Genomic DNA, 24,869 nt, shown 5'->3' with positions numbered 1-24,869 from the left:
TCCTCATCATGGATATTATCACGGCCATCTTTGAATTGTCGTACCCACTTACGCACTTTGTTTTCACTCACTTTGCAAATCTGTCGATGAATTTCTGCAGCAGATAGGTTCCTTGCTGACAAAAACCATATCAGTGACCGAACCTCATACGCGGCAGGCGAGTTGATAGTCAAACATTTTGAAAGCACAGAACAGAACCGTACAGGTTAGCTACAGAGCTGAAACTGAGCACAGTTGTTCCCAAGGCATGCCAGTACACGATGAACGTGCTCGTTGCAATATGCGCACAAACTACTAGTGTCCAGGACAAAATGGACCTTACTTAAAAAACACGCTTCGTAATTCCTTGATACACTACTTTACAATCTTCAATGAGCATGTCCCTGCTTTCCAGTTCCTTGTCTGGAAACCAGAAACCAGAAAAACAGACGAGAGAAAAGAAACTTAGCAGGTTTAATGAATAAAAAATGAAAGCCAAAACAGAAAAACAAACATGAACCTTAATACCAAAAAAAAAAAATTAAAAAAAAAAAATACATAGGATTTCTCATTGTTATTCAGTCATTTCACAGCAAGTATTGAATCTAGTATAAACATGATGTCACTCACCTTAAAGAGTGAGTACTGCCGGGAGTTGAAGCGATTCATACCACTAAACCCTTGACAAGGTGGACCTCCACAAAGTAGTTCAACTTCTCCTTTCTGAGGTAAAGCTTGACCTTTATCATTAGTCTTTTCTCCCTGGAAAAGTTAATGCAGTAATGTAATTAGTGTTTCCAGTCCGGAACTACCACATGCACAACTATTTTGTACTTTCAAGAAAATGAAGTATAAAGAATGGTTGTCACTTAACAGGACATTTTTGTCTCCTCAACCATAAGGAAGACAGGAAAATAAAAAATGTATTTCTGACTAGAACTGTACTGTAAGAATATACTAAGCTCATGACAAACAGTAAATAATATTACAATGAAGGCAATTTGGTTATCAACTTCTGTGAAACATACAAAGAGATGAAAAAAAAAAAAAGAATTGCCCTAAACCCTTGCGGTGTAGAAAAAAGTAGGGCCAACAACGTTGACAAGGTAAGTTTCAGAGGTGCCAAACTTTGAAGTGGGTTATCAGCAATCCCACAATTAACTACCCCACACCTCCCACTCCAAGAAAAACAGAGTTAAATCCAACGCATGTCTCTGCTCTCTCGATGATGACATCCGTTTGCCCTTCACAACAGCAATCTATTCTAAAGTGTATCATAGGAGATAATCAAATTTGCATATTACCTGTCAATTGTGATAAAAATTTCTTTGTAACCTGTTTTGCACCCAGCAGCTGCTTTTCATTGTAGGTTTTCCTGAAGCATACCCCCCCCCGTGATGACATTTTTGTCTCCTCAACCATAAGTAATTCCAGTGTAGATGTGCTTAATGTAGGCCTAAATTCTGTCTGATTTTTCCTAACACTGAAAACTCTTTCTGTGGGAGAGTTACTGTGGAGTACACTTAATACTGAAAATACATTACTTCAGGTTTTATACTTCATCTGTCTGCTGTCATTTTTAAACTCTGCAATGTTGCACCAATTTACATCAATTTTAGGCCCATGTACAATATATTCAGGAAAAGTATCACACTGGTAAACTGCAAATTCCTCTTCACGTTTGTCATGTTCACTTTCCTTGACCAAACTTGGGAATCTTCAAATAAAATATTCAAGGGATGAATAGGAAATCTACATTCTAAAAGAGATATGTCTACAACTTCAGCATACTGGAGAAATTCATCATCACAGAGAAATTTCTTGATAATGTATGAGTAATTGCAAGCTGTCATATAAAATTCATCACAGAAGTTCTGTTACAAATATGCCCTGACTTTTGCTCCGATTACCAAGACAGCATTGCCTTTCTGGTACTTCCTTTACGTGAATTCTACACTCAAAAGGGAGGTAGATTCATACTGAATAGAACAAGGCTGAACAAATCTAATAGATAAGAATAAGATGATTAAGTTTTCATTTAAGAAGATGTATGGCTGTAGCATTTTCTTGCAGAGATAAATTCACTGAGTTTTAAGACAGGAATTGTACTCTGAGGAAAATAGCACAATAGTTTTGTATGTGGGTCCAGCAAGAAATATTTTATGGTTTCAAACTGCTTGTTGTTCTCGATAAATGGTATTGGTATTTTTTTCTTTTACATTCTCCTAACTACTGTCCTTTGACATTTGAGGTGCCAGAATTTTGTTCCACAGGAGTTGTTTTACGCACCAGTAAACCTACAGACACGAGGCTGACGTCTCTGAGCGCCTTGAACTGTGTATGCAATGTCAGGGGGAAAAAAAATGCAGTTTTCCCCAGGGAGTGTCTAGAGAAAACAACTCACTACTGATAACAGAAAATTCGGCATAAATCACTGCTGTTTCATTACTTTTTACGAAGAATGATGAAATAGAAAAATGTGGCATATCCGAACATTAATAAAAAGAAAACTACAGGATAAAGTCTAACTGCATTTGAATCTGTACAACCATCAGTAGCTAAAGAAAAAGGCTTTTTTTCTCGCAAAATTGCAGATATTTCCTTCTTTTGTCTCAGATGCCATGTATTGAACTAAAGAGGAGGTTTTAGTTCTTGCACAACCATATCTCTGCGATATTTTAGTCGGGGAACATTGCTCTTAAATAAATTTCCTGCGTGATTCAAAACAGATTACAGGATATTATGCTTAAAAAGAAATAACCTGAACAGCAATTCGGCATAAATCACTGCTGTTTCATTACTTTTTACGAAGAATGATTAAATAGACTTGTTTCATAATTTTGATTCACCGTATGTGTTATGTCTTGGGTTTGATGTGTCTTCTGCAATAATCTCGTCTACCGCGAGCCACAGAATAATCACAAGAACACACGCTACAGAACATGCAGTTTCCACTAACACGTGAAGCAAGTAGGCATAGCCATTCCTTTGTTTAACAGTCTCAATATTTCTGTAACACTGGCACTGCTGTCGTCTTAGAAGTAGATCCAATATGACAATTGCTCAACTTCATTTAAAAAAACCAATCACTTCCTTTACAATCTACAACAATGCAGTAATTAAAACTGTAATGCACTAAAGCATCACCAACTTCTACACACACACACACACACACACACACACACACACACACACACACACACACACACACACACACACACACACACACACACACACACACACACACACACACACACACACACACACACACACACACACACACACACACACACACACACACACACACACACACACACACACACACACACACACACACACACACACACACACACACACACACACACACACACACACACACACACACACACACACACACACACACACACACACACACACACACACACCAAAGACGAGCACTGGAGAAGAGAGAAGAGCATACCATGGATAAGTGCAGAGTTGAGCTCCTTCATTTGCAATGAATTTAAAAATGCTCGCTCACAGGTAGCAAAAGGAAGTGATGATCGAATAATGTATAGTTGTCAACTCATAAGCATTGAAATGAGGAGGGTTGAGCAGTAATGCTCGAAGGGCTTGAACATTATTTTCTTCTTTCCTTTTTTCTTTTGTCATGATAATGTTGCTTTACTATAATACTGTATTTACGTGAATAATCCCTGCATATTTAAAAAAATAATATTTGAGGCATGAAATTGGGGTGCGGATTTTTTATTTACGTCAATGTTGGCATTTTTTTTTCAAAATGAGCCTTCCTAAAGTTAGGGTGCGGGGATTATTTTTTAAATATTTGAGGCATGAAATTGGGGTTCGGGTTTTATTTGCGTCAATGTTGGCATTTTTTTTTTTTAAATGAGCCTTCCTAAAGTTAGGGTGCAGGGATTATTCGCGTAAATACGGTAATTACCCCTTTAACTGTAATGGCGTAATTATGAAGTGAAATCCGTAATAATTACGGACAATCCGTAAAAGTTAGTACCTCTGAAAGTTCTGGAAACAGACAAAACACAACATGCACCAAAGATGCGCAAGATTAAGTAAGGAATACACCATATCTCAAACTCGCCAGTAACACACTCATTCAAGGTACAAATCCTCCCTCTATATGTTGTGAGCTTCTTGGGAACAAAATTATTACAATGTATCTTACTGCGGATGACGATGATGATGATAAATGTAATATTTTAAATTTTTCCTCCTATAAGGGGCTGCCAAAAGACAAAGCATACACAATACAGTGAATATTGATTAACAAAAGGAAGTAGTTTGTAAGGAACTTGAAATAATTCAATGATATGTGAAATTAAAAACTACAAGAACACACTGCACAGGGATTGGATCACATAACCATGAGTATATATGGTGTCTAGTCAACTATGTTATGCAATTAGACTAGTTTTTTTTACTTTGAAGACTGTTCCAGAATCATAAGTCTATTAGGTAGGGGGAAAAACCCCAGGAAAACACTCGTCTTTTAAGACACCCCAAGGCAAATTTTGTGAATGGGATGTTATCATGACAAAATATAAGGGTCACTCAGGTCATGCAACCTCACATGTTATATTTCGTTTTGAAGTTTCTAGGCAGAAGCCAGATGATCTGAACCACTTGCGACAATCATTATCAAACAGCCATTCTAGAATTTCAATATGGATCATTTGTAATGTTCTGACATCAGTGCTAATAACTATTTTAGTGTTAACTGCTCTTGAACAAAAAGAGAGAACTGACATGGAGATATGACAGAATTTTATTTACTTACATTCATGGCAAGTTTAAGTAGTAAATTGCAGTCTTCGGAGAACACAGTGCAGTTGGGATTATTGAGGCGGAAAGCATGAGCAGCAGCTTCCTCCTTCTCTATTGCCCAACAGCTCTCAGCTACACCAGATTGGTGTAAACCTTCAGAGAGTCCTGAAGCACAAACATACAGTCTTATACTTTGGGACTAGAAAATGATATACATATCCCTGCAATACAAAGATGGTGGTATTCACCTCCACAACCAGCAAAAACGTCCAAAGAACGAAGTTTCTGAGGGATAGTCGGCCAGTCTTCGATGACCATTTTCTTACACTCGTCGTCTTCTGTCTTTTTACCTTTTCCTTTTCCCTTTCCTTTCCCTTTTCCCTGGAAAAGAAAGGAATGCATAAATATTTTTAATTTTATAGAAGACATAAAACAGAAAGGTATTTAACAAGCCAGTGACACAATAAATTTATTTTACAATTTTGCTTTGTCACACCAACACAGAAAGGTCTTATTGGCAATGATGGGATAGGAAAGGGCAAGGAGTGGGAAGGAAGCAGCCGTGTTCTAATTAAGGAACAGTCCCAGCAGTAGGGTTCGAACCTACTATTTGCCTAATGCAAGCTCACAGATGTGTGACCCTAACGGCACAGTCAACTTGCTCGGTGAGACACAATAAAAGGTAGGCTTATACATTTATATGACCGTTGATATTATGGTCATAGCCTGGGCACATGGAATCTGAACCACGAGGACCACAGACAGGAAAGCAACAATGTCACTAGGCTATCATGTCCACAAAGAGAGAAAAGACTGGAGTGAAGTGAACATAGGAAAAGGTATTGACCCATTCCGTGGGTGATGCTACAAGTAGCTTGCTCGCAGATATGCCAGAATATAGCTGAACAGACAAACCTTTATGCCCAGCAGAAAATTGGACATCAAACCCAACTTAGTAAGATGAAACGAAGAAGTCAAGACCAAGACTGGGTCCCAACAAATAAGGACAAAAAAGCTTCTTTATTTTTCTAAGTTGTCTGCCTGCAGTGCTTTATTTCTTTTTCAGCAGCATGTTCTGGATGAGTCTGCCCTCTGATGTACATTTTTCCAACTATGTTCTTCCAATATCAATGTATCATCCAAGAGTTGCATCATGAAGAACGCAACTTACCTCTGGGCAAGAACAAACTAAAGCCTAATAGTATCAAACTGACGCAGTACTACATAGCCTTATCGTCCCTTGGATGCAATAATATTGCTGTAAAAGGGATTTCTGGAGACCTCTCTGACGACACATTAGAACTGTGACCTAATTTTATTTCCGTTCTTCCTTCATGACAGGAGTGTGTGTTTACAGTCAATCGATGAAATTACACAGCATTCATTATCATATGCATTTGTTCCCTAATAAAAGCACAATTCATGATTTTCTTCTAAACGGCAAGGAGCAGGGTTCGATTTGATCCTTTTTCTTACATTTTTCTGCTAAAATATCTATTTATTTTTTTTGCTAGGGGCTTTACGTCGCACCGACACAGATAGGTCTTATGGCGACGATGGGATGGGAAAGGCCTAGGAGTTGGAAGGAAGCGGCCGTGGCCTTAATTAAGGTACAGCCCCAGCATTTGCCTGGTGTGAAAATGGGAAACCATGGAAAACCATCTTCAGGGCTGCCTATAGTGGGATTCGAACCTACTATCTCCCGGCTAAAATATCTAAAAGGAATTACTGGCCCCCCACCATTAGAGGAGGATGATTTACAGGCCATGATAAATGAAATGTTGTAATGTAGTGAGGAGCATAGTGATCTTAAGTTCTGCCGAAGGAGAATTAGTAAGTAATGGGAATTTACCCGAAACAAGTACTGCTGGTTCGATTGTACAGGATTCTGGTTCGAATGTACAGGATTCGGGCCCAAATGATGCAAAAGAGACCCAGTTTACGTAGTGATTATAACAGGTTTTTCTTCCTTTTTTTTACAATTTGCTTTATGCCGCATCGACACAGATAGGTCTTATCGCAACGGTGGGATAGGAAAGGGCTGGGAGTGGGAAGGAAGCGGCCGTGGCCTTTACTAAGGCAAAGCCCCAGCATTTGTCTGGTGTGATTATGGCAGTGACAGTAGTGACTATAATATTGATAATATTCCAATCACTGTAACTCCATCAACCTGGACTGAAAATGGACAAAGGTGGTCCCACTTTGATCCAAAATTACGTCATGGTGTAAAATGGAACGTCTTTAGCGAAAACAAAACCGAGCAAAATATTTGAAATTTTTGTGACGAGATATGCCAGAACATAGCTGAACACACAAACCTTTATGACCAGCAGAAAATTGCATATAAAACCCACCTTAGAAAGATGAAATGAAGAAGCTGAGACCAAAACTAGGTCCCGACAAATAAGGATGAAATAAAGCTTCTTATGAGCATACTGCTGCTGCAGGGGATTGTAGAGAAACCTAAATTAGGACATTTTTCTCTCAATCACTTGTTGGCCATGCCTATTTTCCTCCTCCTCAGCTTTTTACATTTCTTTTACAATGAGGCATATAATGGAAAAATTTCTCCCAAACTTTTCAAGATAAAACCAGTATCTGTCCATCAGCACAGCAAAATTTTGGAAACATACTCCTGATGGCAAAGTGTCAATTGATAAGAGCCTCTTGTTATGGAAAGGGCAGCCAGGGCAGAAAGGTTGCATACCAAAAAACAAAGATCACGTTTCAGAACAGAATCATACAAATTATGCAAAGACGGGACAGGGTATTCTGGTATTCCGGAAAACACGGAACTTCCCACCAAGGTTCTCGGAGTAGATATTTAGAATATTTCAAAGCCTTAAAGGATTGTGTTTATGTAGGCTGAAGACATTTTGAATCTGGTGTATATTATCAGCATAGAATTATAGCAGTCCAGAACTCTTCGAACTTCTAAACAAACTCAATACAGACACAGTTGATACTGCACAAAGTAATCAAAAGGAACTCACAGAAAAAGTTATGAAGCGGAAACTGAAGAAAATAGAAGTTTCAGTTTTGTACAGGAATAAGCTGATGACTCTCAACTGGAGGGATAAAAGAGGAGTCTGTATGCCGAGTAGCATCCATGACAGCGAATTGAAGAAGGTCTCTGATAGAAAAAGGGGGACGATACAGAAACCCCCTTTAAGTATTCATTACATATGCCACTACAAGGAAAAGGCTGAAGAAGTGTTACCAGAAAATATTTAGACATTTACTGGATTTCATGGTGTTCAAATCCTTCATAATACACAGGAAGAATGGAGGTTAGTACACTAATATGCTGTTCAGAATGCACCTTATTGAAGAGATTCTAGACAATTATACAGGATCAACTCATCAGGAGGCACTTCCTGTGTGAATCGTACGTGCACATCCTCCAGGTCCAGCTGTGAGATTCACGGAAAGACATTTCCCTGAAATGAATCCCCCTTCTAAGTCAGGGAAAAAGAAACACGAAAGCAAGCAAGAGGTGAAGTGCCCGTGTCTCGCTCCCTGCTTCCGTGTGTATCATACTCAACAGCTGTAAAAACCGTAACGGTGGGAAGACTGTAAATATTACCTGTAGTGTAGTGTAATATAGTCCGTGTGTGTCAGTTATGAACTGTAGGTAAATAAACTGGATCCCCCAAAAGCGCTACATAACCAACATAACAGAAAATTTCATGAGTATTATAATTTATTCCATTCTTAATCTTTTAAGCTGGTGTTCTATTGTTAAGCTAGTAATAAGTTCAACCTATAGTATCGTAAGCCATAGTATTAAGCACAGGAAATACTTAAGTTGTGTGTTAATTTGTATATGATGCTGGATTTAGAATGTTAACCAAGTAGTATTTCTTGTAATATAATATGATAGAACGGTCTTCTGGAACGCACAGGGTAGCTTTCTGCACTTTCACCCACTCCGATGTGTCTACAGTGTGCTTCATATTTGCTAGGTTCAAGTGAAATTGTAATTCTTTTGTATTCAGGTTTTAAGGAAAGCCACAATATCACGTAACAGGCAGTGTGTGGAGAAGCAGAATCCGCGAACACTGGCGATGCCGATAGTTGGCGAAAAATGTGGCTCATATAATCAATTCGCACATGCCGAACGATATTGTCAATGCTGATGAAAGTGCATTGTTTCTTTTAATGACGAGCCCAAACGGACTAATGATTTTAAAGGAGAGAAGTCCCAGCTGGGAAATCGTACAAGGGTTAGGGTCACTGCACTGTGCTGCAATGCACACGGAAGCGAGAGACTTTATCCCCTCGTCATAGGAAACTTTGATAAGCCAAGATGTTTAAGGGCGTCGGACACATTCTGTGCAAGTACAGGGCATATAAAATGCATACAATACAGTAATCTAATGAACAAAGCACTTGCACACGAGAGCCAGCATAGATTTCTCCACGTCTTTGAATCATGCTTTGTTTTTCTTTCGTTGTGTGAGGTTATGTTTGTCACTGAGTTATCCGAGTGCATTATCTGAATACTGTAAATGCACCCTGTTGGATACATTTTGGAAATAGTTTTTTCATGACATCTGAAAGGTTTAAACTGTGAATCAAGGTTAATTGCATGCAGTAACAGAGCTTAGAATATTTTGTGATGTGGCAAAGGTTTGGCATTTCTGAATTACGAATTGACGGTTAACTCGAAGTCCGACTTTTGCGCCCCAGCAACTTGCTATTAACGAGGCTACTGTAATGACGTTCAGTACTGGTACACCAGAACTGAATAAGATAATCTTCAAGTGGTGTTGGGTAGGCAACCCGCTCGTCAGAATTGTCATGTCTTTGCTTACTTCCCCCTGATTTGCGATCAGGTAGTTCCGCCTGTGTGTTGTATAGTGTGTGCCGTCTGCTATTAGCAGTATAGAGACATGTTGTGTAAAATACCTGGCGATTTAAACAGGATGAATTTCAATTATATTTTGAAGAAAAAAGGCTAAATTTTAATTCGTTATACCGGAAGTTTGAAATTCGTTACAATGAAATATTTTAACACACGTTAAATAGGGAAAACGTAAGAGGCCTAAAAATAATTTTGCTATTCTGAACATTTTGTTAAAACAGGTGTTCGTTATAATGACATTTTACTGTACCTGAGTGGAAATCAATAAATTTCATTATTATTAGGAAGTATTAGCAAAATTATCCGCACTGCCATACAGTTTGCATCCACCAAGACTAACTTCGCGTATAACCGCGGGTAAATCCGCGGATATCTGCATCCGTGCAGGGCTCAATAGTTATAGGAAAGTTTGGTTTTGTCAGTATTGCACACATCTTTTGCCTCATAACCTTTAACTAGCTGCAGCAGCTTATCTTTCCAGTTGCTGACTGTAGTAGGATTAACATCCACTCTCTCCTCATAAAGAGCCTCGTAAACAAGATTATGTCTTTTCTTGAATCGGTCAATCCAGCCGTTTGATGTTCTGAAGCCAAGGATCCAAGCTGTGCAGCGATGTGTAGTGCCTTTTTCTTCAGACGTGATACATCAATGTTTACACTGGCAACCCCGGCTTGCTTAAACCAACTTGTAAGGATGAACTCCAACTCCTCTGATGGTGACACTTTCATGGATTTGCAATCTTTTGAGAGGGAAGTGCTGCAATGCACGAAACTCTCTTTGATTTCCACTTGTTTTTTCACAATTGAGTTTAACATAGAATTATGTTGACCAAGTCTTTCAGCCAAGTCCATGTGCATCTCCACATGGGCATCAACTTATTCCAAAATTTTCATTTTCTCATTCAGAGACAAGGCATTCTGCTTCTTCTCCATGAGTACATGTTACACAATGCTATAAAAATTGCAAGTTACTATAACGTAACTCACGTTCAGAAACACAGGAAATGCTGACTGCTTTGTTTTACCTCAATTCCTTGCTATGCCTTGCTGCTATGACTTTTCAAACGAATGCTATGCACTACGTAGGCCAGCAATGTACTGATTATCACCACCGTTCTCCACAACCGCCAATAGGAATGCACATAATAATGCAAACAATTAAGAGTCATTCTGCTCACCAACAGGAGAGCACGCACAATATTATAATCAATAACTCATAGGATTGAGATAGTTTCCTTACCGCAGGATTTCAAAATCCTAGCATATGTTCAAGGGTTATTGTAAAATGAAGAAAACGTAAGTTCAAGGAAACTTTTATGTTAATTACGACGGTTTGAAAAGTTCTCGGAATCACCGCTAGATGTCAGTGCTAGAGCAACGAGGTTCCCGCGCAATAATCGCACATCCTTTGTGAGTGAACACGTGGCGCGTCAGTGCTCTAGCTGCAGGAGTGTGGTAGTGACGACTCTTTGTTGTTGTTCCCGCCTAGTGATTTGTGACAATGGAAAAAACAGATTCGAGCAGTGATTAAATACTTTGTAAAGAAAGGTATGAAAGCAAAGGAAATTCATGCTGACTTTCAGAACACACTGGGGGACTCTGCTCCTTCATTTTCAACTGTTGCCAAGTGGACCAGCGAGTTTAAATTTGGTCGGAAGAGCTTGGATGATGATCCGCGTAGTGGACGGCCAAAAAGTGTTACGACCCCAGAATTTATCGCAAAAGTGCATAAAATGGTCGTGGAGGATCGTCGACTGAAAGTGCGGGAGATTGCTGAAGCTGTAGGGATGTCTTCTGAACGGGTATATTATATTTTAACCGAAGAATTGGGTATGAAAAAATTATCCGCAAGATGGGCGCCGCAGATCTTGACAATGGACAATAAACGCACCAGATTGGGAATGTCCGAACAAAGTCTGGCCCGTTTTCAGTGCAACCAACAAGATTTTTTGCGCCAGTTTGTGACTACAGATGAAACTTGGGTCCACTACTATACCCCAGAGACAAAACAGCAGTCAAAGCAGTGGAAACATGCTGATTCACCACCACCACCAAAGAAAGCAAAGGCAGTGCGTTCGGCCGGAAAGGTCATGGCCTTAGTTTTCTGGGATGCAAAAGGCATTCTGCTGATAGATTATCTTCCTACTGGCCAAACAATTACAGGGCAATACTATGCAAACCCCTAGACCAACTACAGGAAACGATACGCAAAACAAGTCCTGGTTTGGCAAGGAAAAAGGTAGTCTTTCATCAGGACAACACTCCACCGCACACAAGTGTTACTGTCATGGCAAAACTTCATGAACTGGGGTACGAATTGTTGCCACATCCACCTTATTCACCTGATTTGGCACCATCAGACTTTCATCTATTCCCCAAGCTGAAAATTTTCCTTGGTGGACGGAGATTTTCTACAAGGGAAGAACTGATAGCCAAATTGGAGAGGTATTTTGCAGGCCTGGAGGAATCTCATTTTCGAGATGGGATCAAGGCATTGGAACATCGTTGGACCAAATGCATTAGTCTACAGGGAGACTATGTTGAAAAATAAAAGCAGTTTCACTGAGGTAAGATACGTAATTCTAGTACATTCCGAGAACTTTTCAAACCACCTACGTATACGGACTTTCAGTACAGAGTCATAACATAAAAACATAAACTTAGACCAGGGGTTTCTAATTAGTAAGGGCTCGAGGGCCACACTGGAAACCTTAGGCATGATCGCAGGCCTCACTTTAATAACAGGAACATTTTTGCAAAATTCCTCAAATAGATCAGAAGTACCTGTATGGAATAATATGCATAATTCAACTGAAAGGAAGGTTTAATAATTTTAATTGCTTAAAACACTATTTTACAATTGCAACAAAAGAGTGAAATTAAAAATAAACAAATATTATTACACCCAGGATAACTGAATTTGGAAGAAGATTACCCAACAATGTCAGTTCATTTGAATTAATATTTGACAAATGATAATAAGGAAAAAAAAATTATGTAGAGACAAACTGAATGTAGTCAAAACAGAACTTAAAGAAGAAAAATTTAGTGGGAGTAGTGAGAAGGAAACTATGATATACAGTTGTAAGAGCCTAAAATCCCAGCAATATACTTCCCAGTACTTCCCTGAAAATTCTTCGAGTGTGCAGTACTGTGTACCAGCTAGTACTAACCAATGAAAGAAGAACGAAGGATTGAAACTGCTTATTACACCAATGGCAATTAAAGAATTTCTTGGTATTTACTGCATGCTTTTTTGCATAAAATGTCCACAGTGAGGTTGGCATGGAGTTCAAGATTTGGAATGGAATAGGTATGTTTATAATGGTTGAGACCTAGCACTGGCATTTGTGAGGGCTCATTTTCCGCCAAAGTTTGGATTTTCTTTCTTTTTAATAAAATATAATCTATCCAGACAAAGTAAATACTTAAAAACAGGAAACACAGGAATATTACAAGGTGTATGCATATGTCTTTTCTGGTTTCACTAAGAGATGGCACCAGCAAATAGTACGCAGCGTATGAATTTGACACAAACGTCAGTTTGTTCGTCTGACAATCTACCAACACACACAAGTTGAGTCCGCCAAACACTAGTGCCTGTGCTGTATCAGTGATCATGTCGACGTTTGTGCCTGAAAAAGAACATTTGCAGCACGCACTGCTTTTCTTATTTAATCAAATGAAAAAGGCTGTGGAAAGTCTTTGTTTGCTGGTGAACATGCTCCATCGAATAGAACATGCGAGACGTGGTTTCGACAATTTAAACATGGTGATTTTAAGGTGAAAGACAGTGCACACGCTGGGAGATCACAATAGTGCGAAGATGAGCAACTGCAGACGTTACTGGATGATGACCCAACTCAAACTCAACAGCAATTAGCACTACCATTAAATGTGTCACAAGGAACAATCAGCAGGCGTTCACGAACAATGGGGAAGATCAATAAACTCGGTAAATGGGTCCCACATGATTTGAATGAACGGCAAATGGAAAATCGCAAAGTCACTTGTGAAATGCTGCTTCAATGCCACGAAAGAAAATCATTTCTGTACCGAATTGTGACGGGTGACAAAAAATGGATTTATTTTGAAAACCCGAAGCGTAGAAAATCGTGGCTGTAACTTGGCGAAGCTGGCCCATCAACACCAACGCCAAATCGCTCCGGCAAGAAGAGCATGCTTTGTGTCTGGTGGAACCAGAGCGGTATTGTGTATTATGAACTCTTGAAGCCTACTGAAACCATTAATGCACAACGCTATCGCCAACAAATTATTACTTTAAATCACGCATTGATCAAAAGACGACCGGAATGGACCAGAACACATGGCAAAGTGATTTTTTTACACGACAATGCGCCGTTTCACACAGCAAAACAAGTGAAAGACACCTTGAAATTGCTTGGATGGGACATCCTACGCACTAACCGCACTCCCCCGACCTGGCGCCATCTGGCTCACCACTTCGCATCAATGGGATACGCGCACATAGAGCAGCATTTCAGCAATTTCGAGGAAGTTGGAAAATGGCTCGACGAATGGTTTGCTGCAAAAGACAAGCAGTTTTTCTGGCATGGTATCCATAACTTACCTGAAAGATGGGTGAAGTGAGTAGAAGTTGATGGCCAAAATTTTGAATAAACAAAAAATGAATTTCCCTTGAAAATTACATGTTTCCTTTACCACAAAAACTGGAAAAAACTTATGCATACACCTGGTAAAGAACAAATTAGTTCTGACTTGGGTCTATGAAGTGTATAAAAATTAACACATTTTAAACAAGCTATCAAACATTTTTTGTAATTTTTCTTCACATTTCTTAAATATATATTTTTTTATGTTCTCCTAGGCTGCAAATTATGGCTTCATGCGGCCCACAGGCCGCTATTTGGAAACCCTTGAATTAAACATAGTAAATTTGAAGTTTCACGGTATATATATATGGTCAAATTGGCGTGCTCTGTTGTTTTTCAATAAGCATAATTGATTTCCTCCAGGAGTGTAATGTTCGTAAAGTTACATGTTACTGGGCTGAGTTGGTTCAGAACTGCATAGAAATGTTACACCCAATGCGTGCCTTACTCATCTACTCTGAGCAATATATTTTTCTTCTTGGCTTTCATTGGAAAATTTGTGTTGATCCTCGCATCTAAGTGATCTACGATCAGATGGAATAGTTCTGCTGGCATCATTCTATATTGATGATCCAAAATGGCTTTAGAAACTATTGTTAGTGATAGAAGGAAGCTGAGTTAGGATCAGGAGCATCTAAAAGGGAAAAGTTACTTAATATTCAGAGTTGAGTACATTCAGAAAGAAAATGTAGATTCTTTGGGGGCCACAAAAATGTGCTAAATAAAATCAGAGGCCAAATAGAAGCAACATGCAAATATGTGCACGAGAGGCAGATCTGACATTGCCAAAATTGATAATTCAAGAAGAATTTGGGAAAATTATACTGGTTTATTCCAATATATCTAGTTCCATGATTGGAAGATTGAGGTGATATTGGCAGAGGGAAAGTTTAATGAGATACATGTATTCTTATAAATTAAAAGTAAACTTGTCCTTGCCTCGAGGTTTTGCAGCTCTTTTCAGCCACACCCACAATGGAAGTGAGCTGCATATACCATTTTAACCACATACCAGCTCTCCTGGCATTAAGGTAAGGTAGGTAATAGTGCTGTTATGCTACAGAACCAGATTACTTCTAAATTGAGAAAGTGGTGGTAGTAGTAGTAGTAGTAGTAGTAATAGTAGTAGAAGATTAATTATAATCAAGTGAATATAATTGTTACGGAGCTTTCCGTGGTAGGTAGAGGTGAAAGAAGGTGCGGGTGTGAACGGGTCTCAAGCTACGAAAGTAAAATTAATTTAAAATTTAACAAGGTTATATTTTCTTTTCAAAATAAGGAAATAACAAGCATGGCAGGTACAAAGTAGCAAGTCAAAAGGGTAGTTACAATATTTACAGGATTTGGGCTTCGCGCCCTGACTTCACAATGCTTGGGCAATCAGCTCAGTTTTACCCCAAACACAAGTTTCAACAGAGGGGCAGAAAACCCCATTCATGCCTAGGAGCCCTTGCTCCAAATTACACTGAAAAGCCTCCACGAGGCATACAACACTCAATTTTCAAAAAGAGCCACTCGCTCTCAACTTTAAGCCTCTCAAAGGCCACACCAAACTCCACCTTCGAGTTGTCCTCACTGGACATAGACACAGGGGTAAAATACCCAACCTACTGAGGTCTATTAAATGAAAAGAAGGTTGATGACATGACCTCCAAAATAACAATTTGAGAGGAGGCGATCGGCACTCCTAATACACTTTGTTTTTAAAACCTAATTTGGCTCTTAGGCCACTGATGCAAGGGCTAATCCCATACTACGGAGGTGACTTTAGAAAAGAAACAAATTTACATAATGTTAAGGAAGAATAGGTTGAGAAAAAAGTTCACCTCAAAACAATATGAGTGGGAGATCGAGAGGGTTAAGCACTCTCTATCCCAATACGTAGTTTAAAAGGTAAAATAGATACCAGATTCGTTACATTTTTAAGGAAGGTTACATAACGGAAAAACTTCGGACCCGCCCCGAGAGTTAAACTGCTGAGCTAGCAAAGAAAGAAGTTATTAATTGGCCATTACCTTGTTGTTGACTGCTGCCGAAGAAAGAGGCGCTTCCCGCCCCCTGCTATGTACTTTACACACTGAAAGATGGAACAGAAGTGGCGCAGAGACCCTAAAATCAGCAGTTTATATACTCTCGCGGAAGGTTCTAGGCGTTAGGGGAATGAGAACACCCGCCCACAATCACTTTATTGGAGAATAAAGAGAAACCCCTACACAAGATGAAGAAGAAACACATTATTGGTGGAAAATTAAGTTAAGAAATTCGGGATTGGTTGAATACAAAACAAGGAGAAAGAGAGGGGTATACAGCCAACTTAAACCATAACAGAAGGAAATTTAACAAGAAACAAACTTTTGAAATAAAAATTTCTCCAAAGAACAGTTCTTTTTCTTCGCACTAGGGTGCACTATTGTAGTTCTTCAGTAGTGTCCTCTAGAAGAGAAAGTTCACACTTCTTACTTCAAGCAAAACAAAAACACATCAAAAATGACACAGTTCTAAAACTCCGAAATTTACAGGTAGTGACATCTTCTGAGAAAGTAGAAAATTAATACCGTCAATAAAGTTCAGGTTTCCTCCAGCAGAGGAGTTTCAACTGGCGCACCTTTTGAATTAGCGGCTTGGAGGTGTACCGCCCGGTACAATAATTATAAGTTGTTAATTTTCTTCTTCTTCTTCTTCTTTGCTTCCATTCCGCTGCTGAGCATTGGGCCTTCTTAATTTTCAGTAGTCATTAAAATACTATATTTTAGAAAAAGTAATTTACATTATCAGGTATGTATATTATATCGTCCCTGCTCTGGCAAACTAACGAATCTGAAAATTGTCAAAAGGTTAGGAGAGCTGAAAGAAGTTGCGATTACTCATGTCAAATCAATGTTTATATTTAATTATTGGTTTTATGTGTTAGGCATACAGAATGAGCTGCAGATGTGAGACTTTGTCAGAGAGTAGATAATATATAAATAACAAAATCTAGACCAGAACTTCAGAACTACAGATTCCTTCGTTTGTCAGTTTCGCTAGTTTGCCAGAGCAGGGACGATATGATTATTCATGTAATAGGACATGGGTGAAAAATAAGACCAAAATAGGAGATAGAATAATCAATATAATGGAGTTGGTAAATGATATGGTTGGAGTAACGGCCAGAAAAGGTGTTGAATTGGTGCTTTCGCTACTAGATTAAGTGTGTCCCCTGCTAGTTTAATACTGCTCATGTAGCATACGATCAGGAAATGCCACACACAGCCCATGGTGATGAGCAGGAAAAGGGGTAACAGATAGGTATACCAAAAAGCAGTTTGAAGACGCTTTCATATTTTCTTTCAAGCAATAAATGTAAGACAGCAGACTTACATAATTATTTAAATATAAGAAACAAATTATTAGCTCGGCATACTTACAGTAATTTATCCATGTATTTGGTGGTAATCTGCAACATGAACATCAACTTTTCCTAACATGCACTCAACTAACAACCCACCTTGCCTTTACTGCCAAGACTAACAGCTTTAGCGGGAGGGTCCTCAAATGTTTGTTTTTTACTGTTATATGCTTGCAGGAAATAGAAGCGGTTCGGACCTTGCTTAGTCCACTCGTCCATTGAACCATCAATGTTCTCGCCGCATACCACATAGCATGGTGCAACAACATCAGACAAGCTCACCACAGCCTCTGAATGAAAGCAAAGAGATCACAGGATTACTTCACAAGCATTCAAGTAATGAAGATAAAACTGAATCACAACACTTCCACCATTGTGACCTATGTTTAAATGTACTGAAGAAGCTTAATGAATCAATTCTGTAACCACAGTTTTCCTCAAATCTCATCAAATTGAGCTAGGAGATGAGTATTCTTCCCACACAGTGTAACTCCAAGTTAAGGCAAGCCAGAAAAGGGATATTTTGTACATTACATCAAGGGAATAATAAGCAAGAGTTGAAAAGAACACAGCAACAGGAAAAAATAGCAAGGAAGAGAGATACACCAAGACAAGGACACAATAGATAAGAGCTGAGGGAGCAAGTAATGAGACTAGGCTATGTAACTACACAAAAAAGAAGACAGGGACAAATTTCAAATCTTCATACAGTGCTGTCTTCATTTTGTTTCTCACCTTAATTCCTGCATTTCTAAATCTATTCTTCCAAGCCTGTTTAGAGCAGTGATGGGATATTCAATTAATTTTACTGAATCAATTAATTTGATTCCCTTCACCTTACTGAAACGATACAGTGATCTGATTCAGGACACATTCAAAGTCCGCATTTCCATTACATCTGTGTAGTGTGTACTGATAGACAGCAGCAACAGCATTCAATGCTCATTTCTGCCATCTGGTCTTCATTCTACAAACTGCTTTCCTATGCGTCCTCCAGCTTTCAGATTCAACCACCTCTTCGCATAAAGTTTGGATATTGCAAACCCATCCGCCCCAACAGTCACAACTCCGTTATATAAGTATATATGTAGAAATAGATGAAAAACTATCTGTCACCGAGATGGCAAATTACTTATCAACTGTTTGCCTAGTCATTTCTTAAATAATTTCGAAGAACTTGGAAATGTCACTGTATTCACAGTTTTCTGATTTGACATCTTTTTAGTTCCATTATTGCATCAATCGGCTCACTTATTCACTGTCCATGTACACCGGTGATCTCACGATTAGATGATTGAAATCAATTGAAATCTTGTGCAATGGTGCAACATACGAACTGAGATAATACTGAGGGGTTCTTCCCAATATCAAACAGATCATTTTGAGTGGTCATGAGCACATAGTCATAGGGTAAGCTAAAGAGCTGAGTTGAATTAATTGTTGAATGTCAACTACTTTAAGTTATAATACTAAGATTCATTAAATTAATAAGTAGAATAACCTAATTGCCTACCTACTTACTAGCTACTTTGGAATTGTTTTGACTACCTTTTTAACACTGCAAATAAATCCAACTATTATTTAAACTTCCCTGTAAGAAGAGGATGGTGAATGTAAGGTAGTACTATTTTCAAATGACCTACAGTGTATTGCACAATATTGCAGTGGATCATACATCAAATATACAGGTAATAATAAATTATATACTATCAATTACGTGTTCTGACATTAAATAAACTTGTATTAATATATACAGTACATATTTCATGTCATGAGGTTTCATGACAACCTCACAAATAATACGATGGTGATTTATACCAAATAAAGTCCGGACATAACTACGTAAATAATAATACTAATACATGTAAACAACTCCATAGCCACACCTCAGGCAAGTAATAATAATAATAATAATAATAATAATAATAATAATAATAATAATAATAATTTCCATTATTTAACCATGGGTTAAAGGATATTGTTTCCAAGTTATATTAGTCTATTGCACTTGTGTCAAAACAAAGAAGAAAACAGAAAATGAAGGTGGGCACTAATTATTCTGTTCTAAACTAAAAGATAATTTGTAAGTTGTCATATTGATGGGAAACTTACGATCTTCCATGTGTTCCTGTAATTTGCATTGTTCTGCTCTTTGTTACCTTTTACAAAATAGTACTTCATGATAAGTAAGAGGGTTGAGATTGTACTCCTTACCTTCATCACTCCAATACAAGACATTAAGGTCAGCCTGCTGGGCTAATGCCACCCCACGATGTGTATTCTCTGGTCGGTAAAACTTGGTAACTTTGAGAGATACATTCTCAGTGTTTACATTGTCTCGACGAGTGAAAATTGAAGTGATGTAACCAATACAGAATGGCTCAGGTGTCTCCTCATTTGAGCCTTTAACATGATCAGAAGACTTCCGGTAAAATTCGGGATAAAGGTCTTCGTCAACCTAAAACACAAAATAACTTGCATGGAAAAATGTACATTATTACTTCCAATAAGAAATATCCCTCTGGATAACCTTCACATTATAAACAGTACTTAAAATTCCTGGTTTCTTGCATTTTGCATGTATGCCTAATTAGGAGACCATTGCAGTATCTATAAATTTTTCCAGTTTTAATCCCTATACATACTTGTGTCTTATGACAAGCAAAACTTCCTTTCTCAACCAAAAACAAACTTTTGTGATGGAAAAATTAGACAGCTGTAAACAACAAAAATGGACAAAGAACACTTCTCTAAAACAACAGTTGAGGTGTTTACAACAGTGAATACAACACTGGAAATGCTCCATGACCATGAATTGTGAGAGTGGATTGCCTAGTTCTTGGACAAAGTTATACTATGTGTGAAAACTCTACATGGGGATATATTTGCCAGATATGAAATATTTAATTAAACTACTTTCATTTGTTCTAATGATATGCCTATGTGGTTTTACAAAGAAGTTCTTGTAAATGATTATCAGAAACTAACAACAGAAGCTTTTATGCCTATGTAGTTCTACAAAGAAGTTCTTGTAAATGATTATCAGAAACTGACAACAGAAGCTTTAATTGAAAAAAAATGAATGCTCACCTGATGACACAACCATTGCTCAACTGCTTACTGGATTGCATGCCAGCATTTAGACAAGAAACTTGCCATGGAGAAAAAGTGTGAAGGACAACACGACTGTTTTGTTGTGTAACAGTGATGGGTTGGGCATACATATTCCTGTCATAGACAAAGCAGTAAAACCAAGCGGCTTAAAGAAAGACTAGAAGTTACCAGTCCATTACTATGAGAACAGTAAAGCCTGGATGACCACAGAAATATTTTTGGAATTTCTTTATGGACTGGACGTTTCTACAGGTGCTCAAGTGAGAAAGGTAGTTTTGTTTCTAGATAGTTGTACTGTCCACACACAGAAACTTTTTTTCTTAAGAAATGCGAAAATTATTGTCTACCCCCTAAACTGTAGGAAAACACTTCCGAAAGGAAACTTGCCGTCGGGTGTTATTGTTAGAACGCATGAGTCCTGCTGGATGGACAGTGCGTTAGTTGAGGACTGGGTAAAGTGCGTTTGGCAATGTCGCCTGGGAGCATTGTTACAAAAACAAAACAGGCTTGTGTTGGACAATTACCGAGAACATACAACTGACGCCGTAAAAGATATGATCAGGAAAGAAAAAAACCGATCTTGCGCTAATTCCCGGAGGACTCACTTCTATTCTACAGCCGTTGGATGTGTGCGTGAACCAGCCTTTCAAAACTGCAATGAAACAGTTGTACACTCAATGGATGTCTGATGGTGATCACACGATAACACCAACCGGACGAGTGAAGAGGCCTGCAGTGGGACTAATATGCAGCTGGATCAAGACCGCACGAGCACGCATTCCCAACGATCTAGCGTCCAAAAGCTTTAAGAAATGTGGAATTTCAAATTCAGTAGACGGTAGTGAGGACGATTTGTGGAAAGATGCCAGAGACGAAAGTTCCTATGGTGAAACTTCAGATGACGACGGTGAATTGTGAATGATCCGAGTATTGGACCGACTTTATTCACAAATTTATATTTGTGGTATATTTGAAGAAAATTAAATAGGTATGCAAGTTATTTGATTTTTAAATTTTTCCGTATTTTTCCGTCTCAAATTTAGGGTGTGGGTCTTATTTGGTGGCAGGTGGTACTCAGGATTATACAGTATTTATCACTACATATAATGTCTTACAAGATATTCCTTAACTCAATTCCACACTTTTATTTCATTATCAAGCTTTTACTCCCTAAGACACAAAAAGACATCATAAAATGACCAAACAGCACTTCTCCCCTCTCCACTGAACAGAGTTATTGTCGACAACATTCCTCTCACCTCCCAACATAACCAACCAAACCAACCTCAAAAATGACATACATTTTTATAAAATTCCTCATTTCCGTGCTATTTAATTTTCATAATATTTCACACTTTCTGCATTAGTGCTTTATGAATCCCAGAGGAGGCTACTCTGACACTAAATTTCTAGAATGTTGGTTAAGATATTGTGTGTACTAAATTCTCTGAATTTAGGGAACACCACATACCTGCCACCTTTTGAAAAGGGCTATCAGTAAAACTTGCGCGCAACAAAGAATCTTATAATTTTAGTACCCCGGCTTGACGAAAATAATACTTCTGGGGCTACAAAATACAAGAATTCATGCTTTAAACAGGATACTTCAAAGAAATCATATCTACGTACATCACAGGCCAATGATTTGTAGATGAATGTAACAATCAAGAAGAAATCCATGTTAAACAGCAGCAGGCGTGGTGAATATTAGTTTGGAGCATACATAACAGGACTTCCTTGATAAATTAAGCACATGTGCGATAACTGAAAAAAGGCTTGATACAATAAAACTCGTTTAATGTAACACAGGCAAGAAATAATACAATACACACTGCAAGTCAAATGCTAGTTCAACTTGAAAGTCATAGTTGTGGCCGTTTTAGCTTCCTGCAAAAAGTCTTGAGGTGTTTTGTCATAACAAGGACCAGAACTCCTGGTCTTCAAAATAGAAATAGACTCCAGAGATTCATTGGACATGTATGATCTGAACTCTGTTCTATTTTTCTTCACAAGGCTGAAATCAGGTTCACATCCTGCATTGCTATAGGGTATGGTGAGAATAGACAGCATTACTTTAGAAATTCGGTTATACTTAAGAAGTACATCGGCTCCACGAATTCTTGATATTTGTGCCCAACTGGAATCGCTTGTAGCATCATGATTTGCAACCAAAGTGTCATCAACCTGAACTCATTCACCACCTCATCTGTAGTTTCATTCTCTTCCTTGCATATCATGATAGGAAACCTTGCCAAGAATAAAACGAATGGAAGAAAACTGTGCATCTTAAATTTTGTCAAACCTAGCAACTTAAGCATGCTTTAACACATCAACCTTGAGTGGAAACTTGTTGATGATACAGTCCCGAGCAATCATTAGTTCAGCCCGTGGGCCACCATTTACACAAACGCGTAACAACTGTCGTTTGTTTATTCGCTCGCGGCCTTCTCAGAAAGGACGTTCTGAAGCAGTGCTCAGTGCTGCCAACCTCTATACTTAAGAACTATGCTTTGATTATTCCCCGTTCTTGCCGTGCGGTTAGGATAGCATCTGGACAAGACGATTGGTCTGGACAGTTAGAAGTCACGAAGCGGCCCTAGGCCCATACTTTCGTGAGGAAACATGATTGGTCTGGACGGTCAGAAACCGCGAAGCGGCCCTAGGCCCCTGGTTTCATGAGGAAGCAAGATTGGTCTGGACGGTTAGGATAGGATCTGGTGCTTTTATTGTGCTGTGGTTTGGAACGGATTATGATCAACATTCTTTACGGGAAGGAGATCACGTGCCACTTATTGGCCAATAGGAATAAAACTAGCTACTCCAGAAATGAAAATGGCGTGTAATCATCTTAATTAGGTTATAAAAGTAAAAGTGCTTCTTGGGGCGGGATGGTGGGTTCCTGGACATCGCAACGAACACATCTCTCCTCTGAGACGTTCTCCAAGTAAGATTGTACTAATTCCACTTCCTTGTAACATTAGAAATATGGTGGCTCACGGGCTCAACTAATACCCACAGGCAGTACAAAAGTAGTTTCTCACTGATGAAAAGAAAAGGGATTTATCTGTATCCTGCAGATCATTCACTATGTTGGAAGTCTGAATGCGAATAACTAACTCACCATCACCTAAATCGTCGCGTCCACCATGTGCAATATTAATATCACACCCACATACCGTGCATAAGACAAATTTTTCTCCCTTTCTTCATTTTAATCATCATCATCCTATGATTTTAGTATGCACGTAAAATCAACAGAATATGATTCTTTAAATGTTTGGAAGTACTGTTCATATATATTTAAAAAAAAAAAAACCCTCATGTGGTCAAAGAATACAGGTTAAATCACAACAAGCGAATGGAGGGGAACAAAGAATTTGCGGAGCAGAGCCTGTCGACACCTAAGATTCACACAGAAGAACTATTATCACGGCTTTAAATTCAATTACAATAACCACAGAAACATCACATGGTTAAAAATACCAATCATATCAAAGAATGAGTTATCGACTATCGTGGACTTGCCTTCGACCAAGACTGAGCGTGCTTCGACCCACGCAAACAATCGATTGTACGGAAGTGGAGCGATTATCGAATTTTGTTTCAAATTTTTGTCTGCGAAGTCGTAAAATGACACCGTCCATCCGTAAAACCATAAAATGCTGCAATTTCCGTAAATTTTATGGATAAATCGTAAAAGTTGGCAGGTATGGAACACATTCTCTACTCAAGACGTAATAATAAGTTGTTATTAATCACTGAAAATGAATTCAATTTCCCACTTTTACTGTATTTCAACAAAAATATTAGCTTGCATTTTCTTTTGAATACACAAAAATACATTATAAGATGACAAAAAAGCACTTCCCTCATCTCTCAACTGAACAGAGTTAATGCCTACAGCATTCCTCTCACCCTGATACCTTGGTTGACATGCATAGTAATGAAAAACACCACAGAAAAATAAAGTGGTCGGATGTGACTCAGATTTGTGAATGGGTAAAATGTGCATGGGACTCCATTCTGCTACCACTGATGGAAAAGTGCTTTAAAAAATGTGGTATCACAAATGTACTTGACGGAACTGGGGATCACACTCCATA

At 38.5% G+C, this 24,869-nt stretch overlaps 1 protein-coding gene across 1 annotated transcript in view; it reads right to left on the bottom strand.

Annotated features, from left to right (window-relative positions):
- Nucleotides 1-24,869, bottom strand: part of LOC136871815 (DNA (cytosine-5)-methyltransferase 1) — a 211,873-nt gene that overhangs the window by 44,496 nt on the left and 142,508 nt on the right. The window contains exons 17-21 of the mRNA XM_067145426.2: nucleotides 19,867-20,110; nucleotides 17,752-17,942; nucleotides 5,013-5,145; nucleotides 4,778-4,929; nucleotides 610-741 (exon numbers count right to left, since the gene is read on the bottom strand). Of these exons, the coding sequence (XP_067001527.2) occupies nucleotides 610-741; nucleotides 4,778-4,929; nucleotides 5,013-5,145; nucleotides 17,752-17,942; nucleotides 19,867-20,110 (852 nt within the window). The remainder of the gene's footprint in view (nucleotides 1-609; nucleotides 742-4,777; nucleotides 4,930-5,012; nucleotides 5,146-17,751; nucleotides 17,943-19,866; nucleotides 20,111-24,869) is intronic.

The sequence above is a fragment of the Anabrus simplex genome, chromosome 4 (assembly GCF_040414725.1).
Source record: "Anabrus simplex isolate iqAnaSimp1 chromosome 4, ASM4041472v1, whole genome shotgun sequence".
NCBI lineage: Eukaryota > Metazoa > Arthropoda > Insecta > Orthoptera > Tettigoniidae > Anabrus > Anabrus simplex.
The sequence above is the reverse complement of the archived record's forward strand: the minus strand, read 5'-3'. Positions and strand labels throughout refer to the sequence as shown.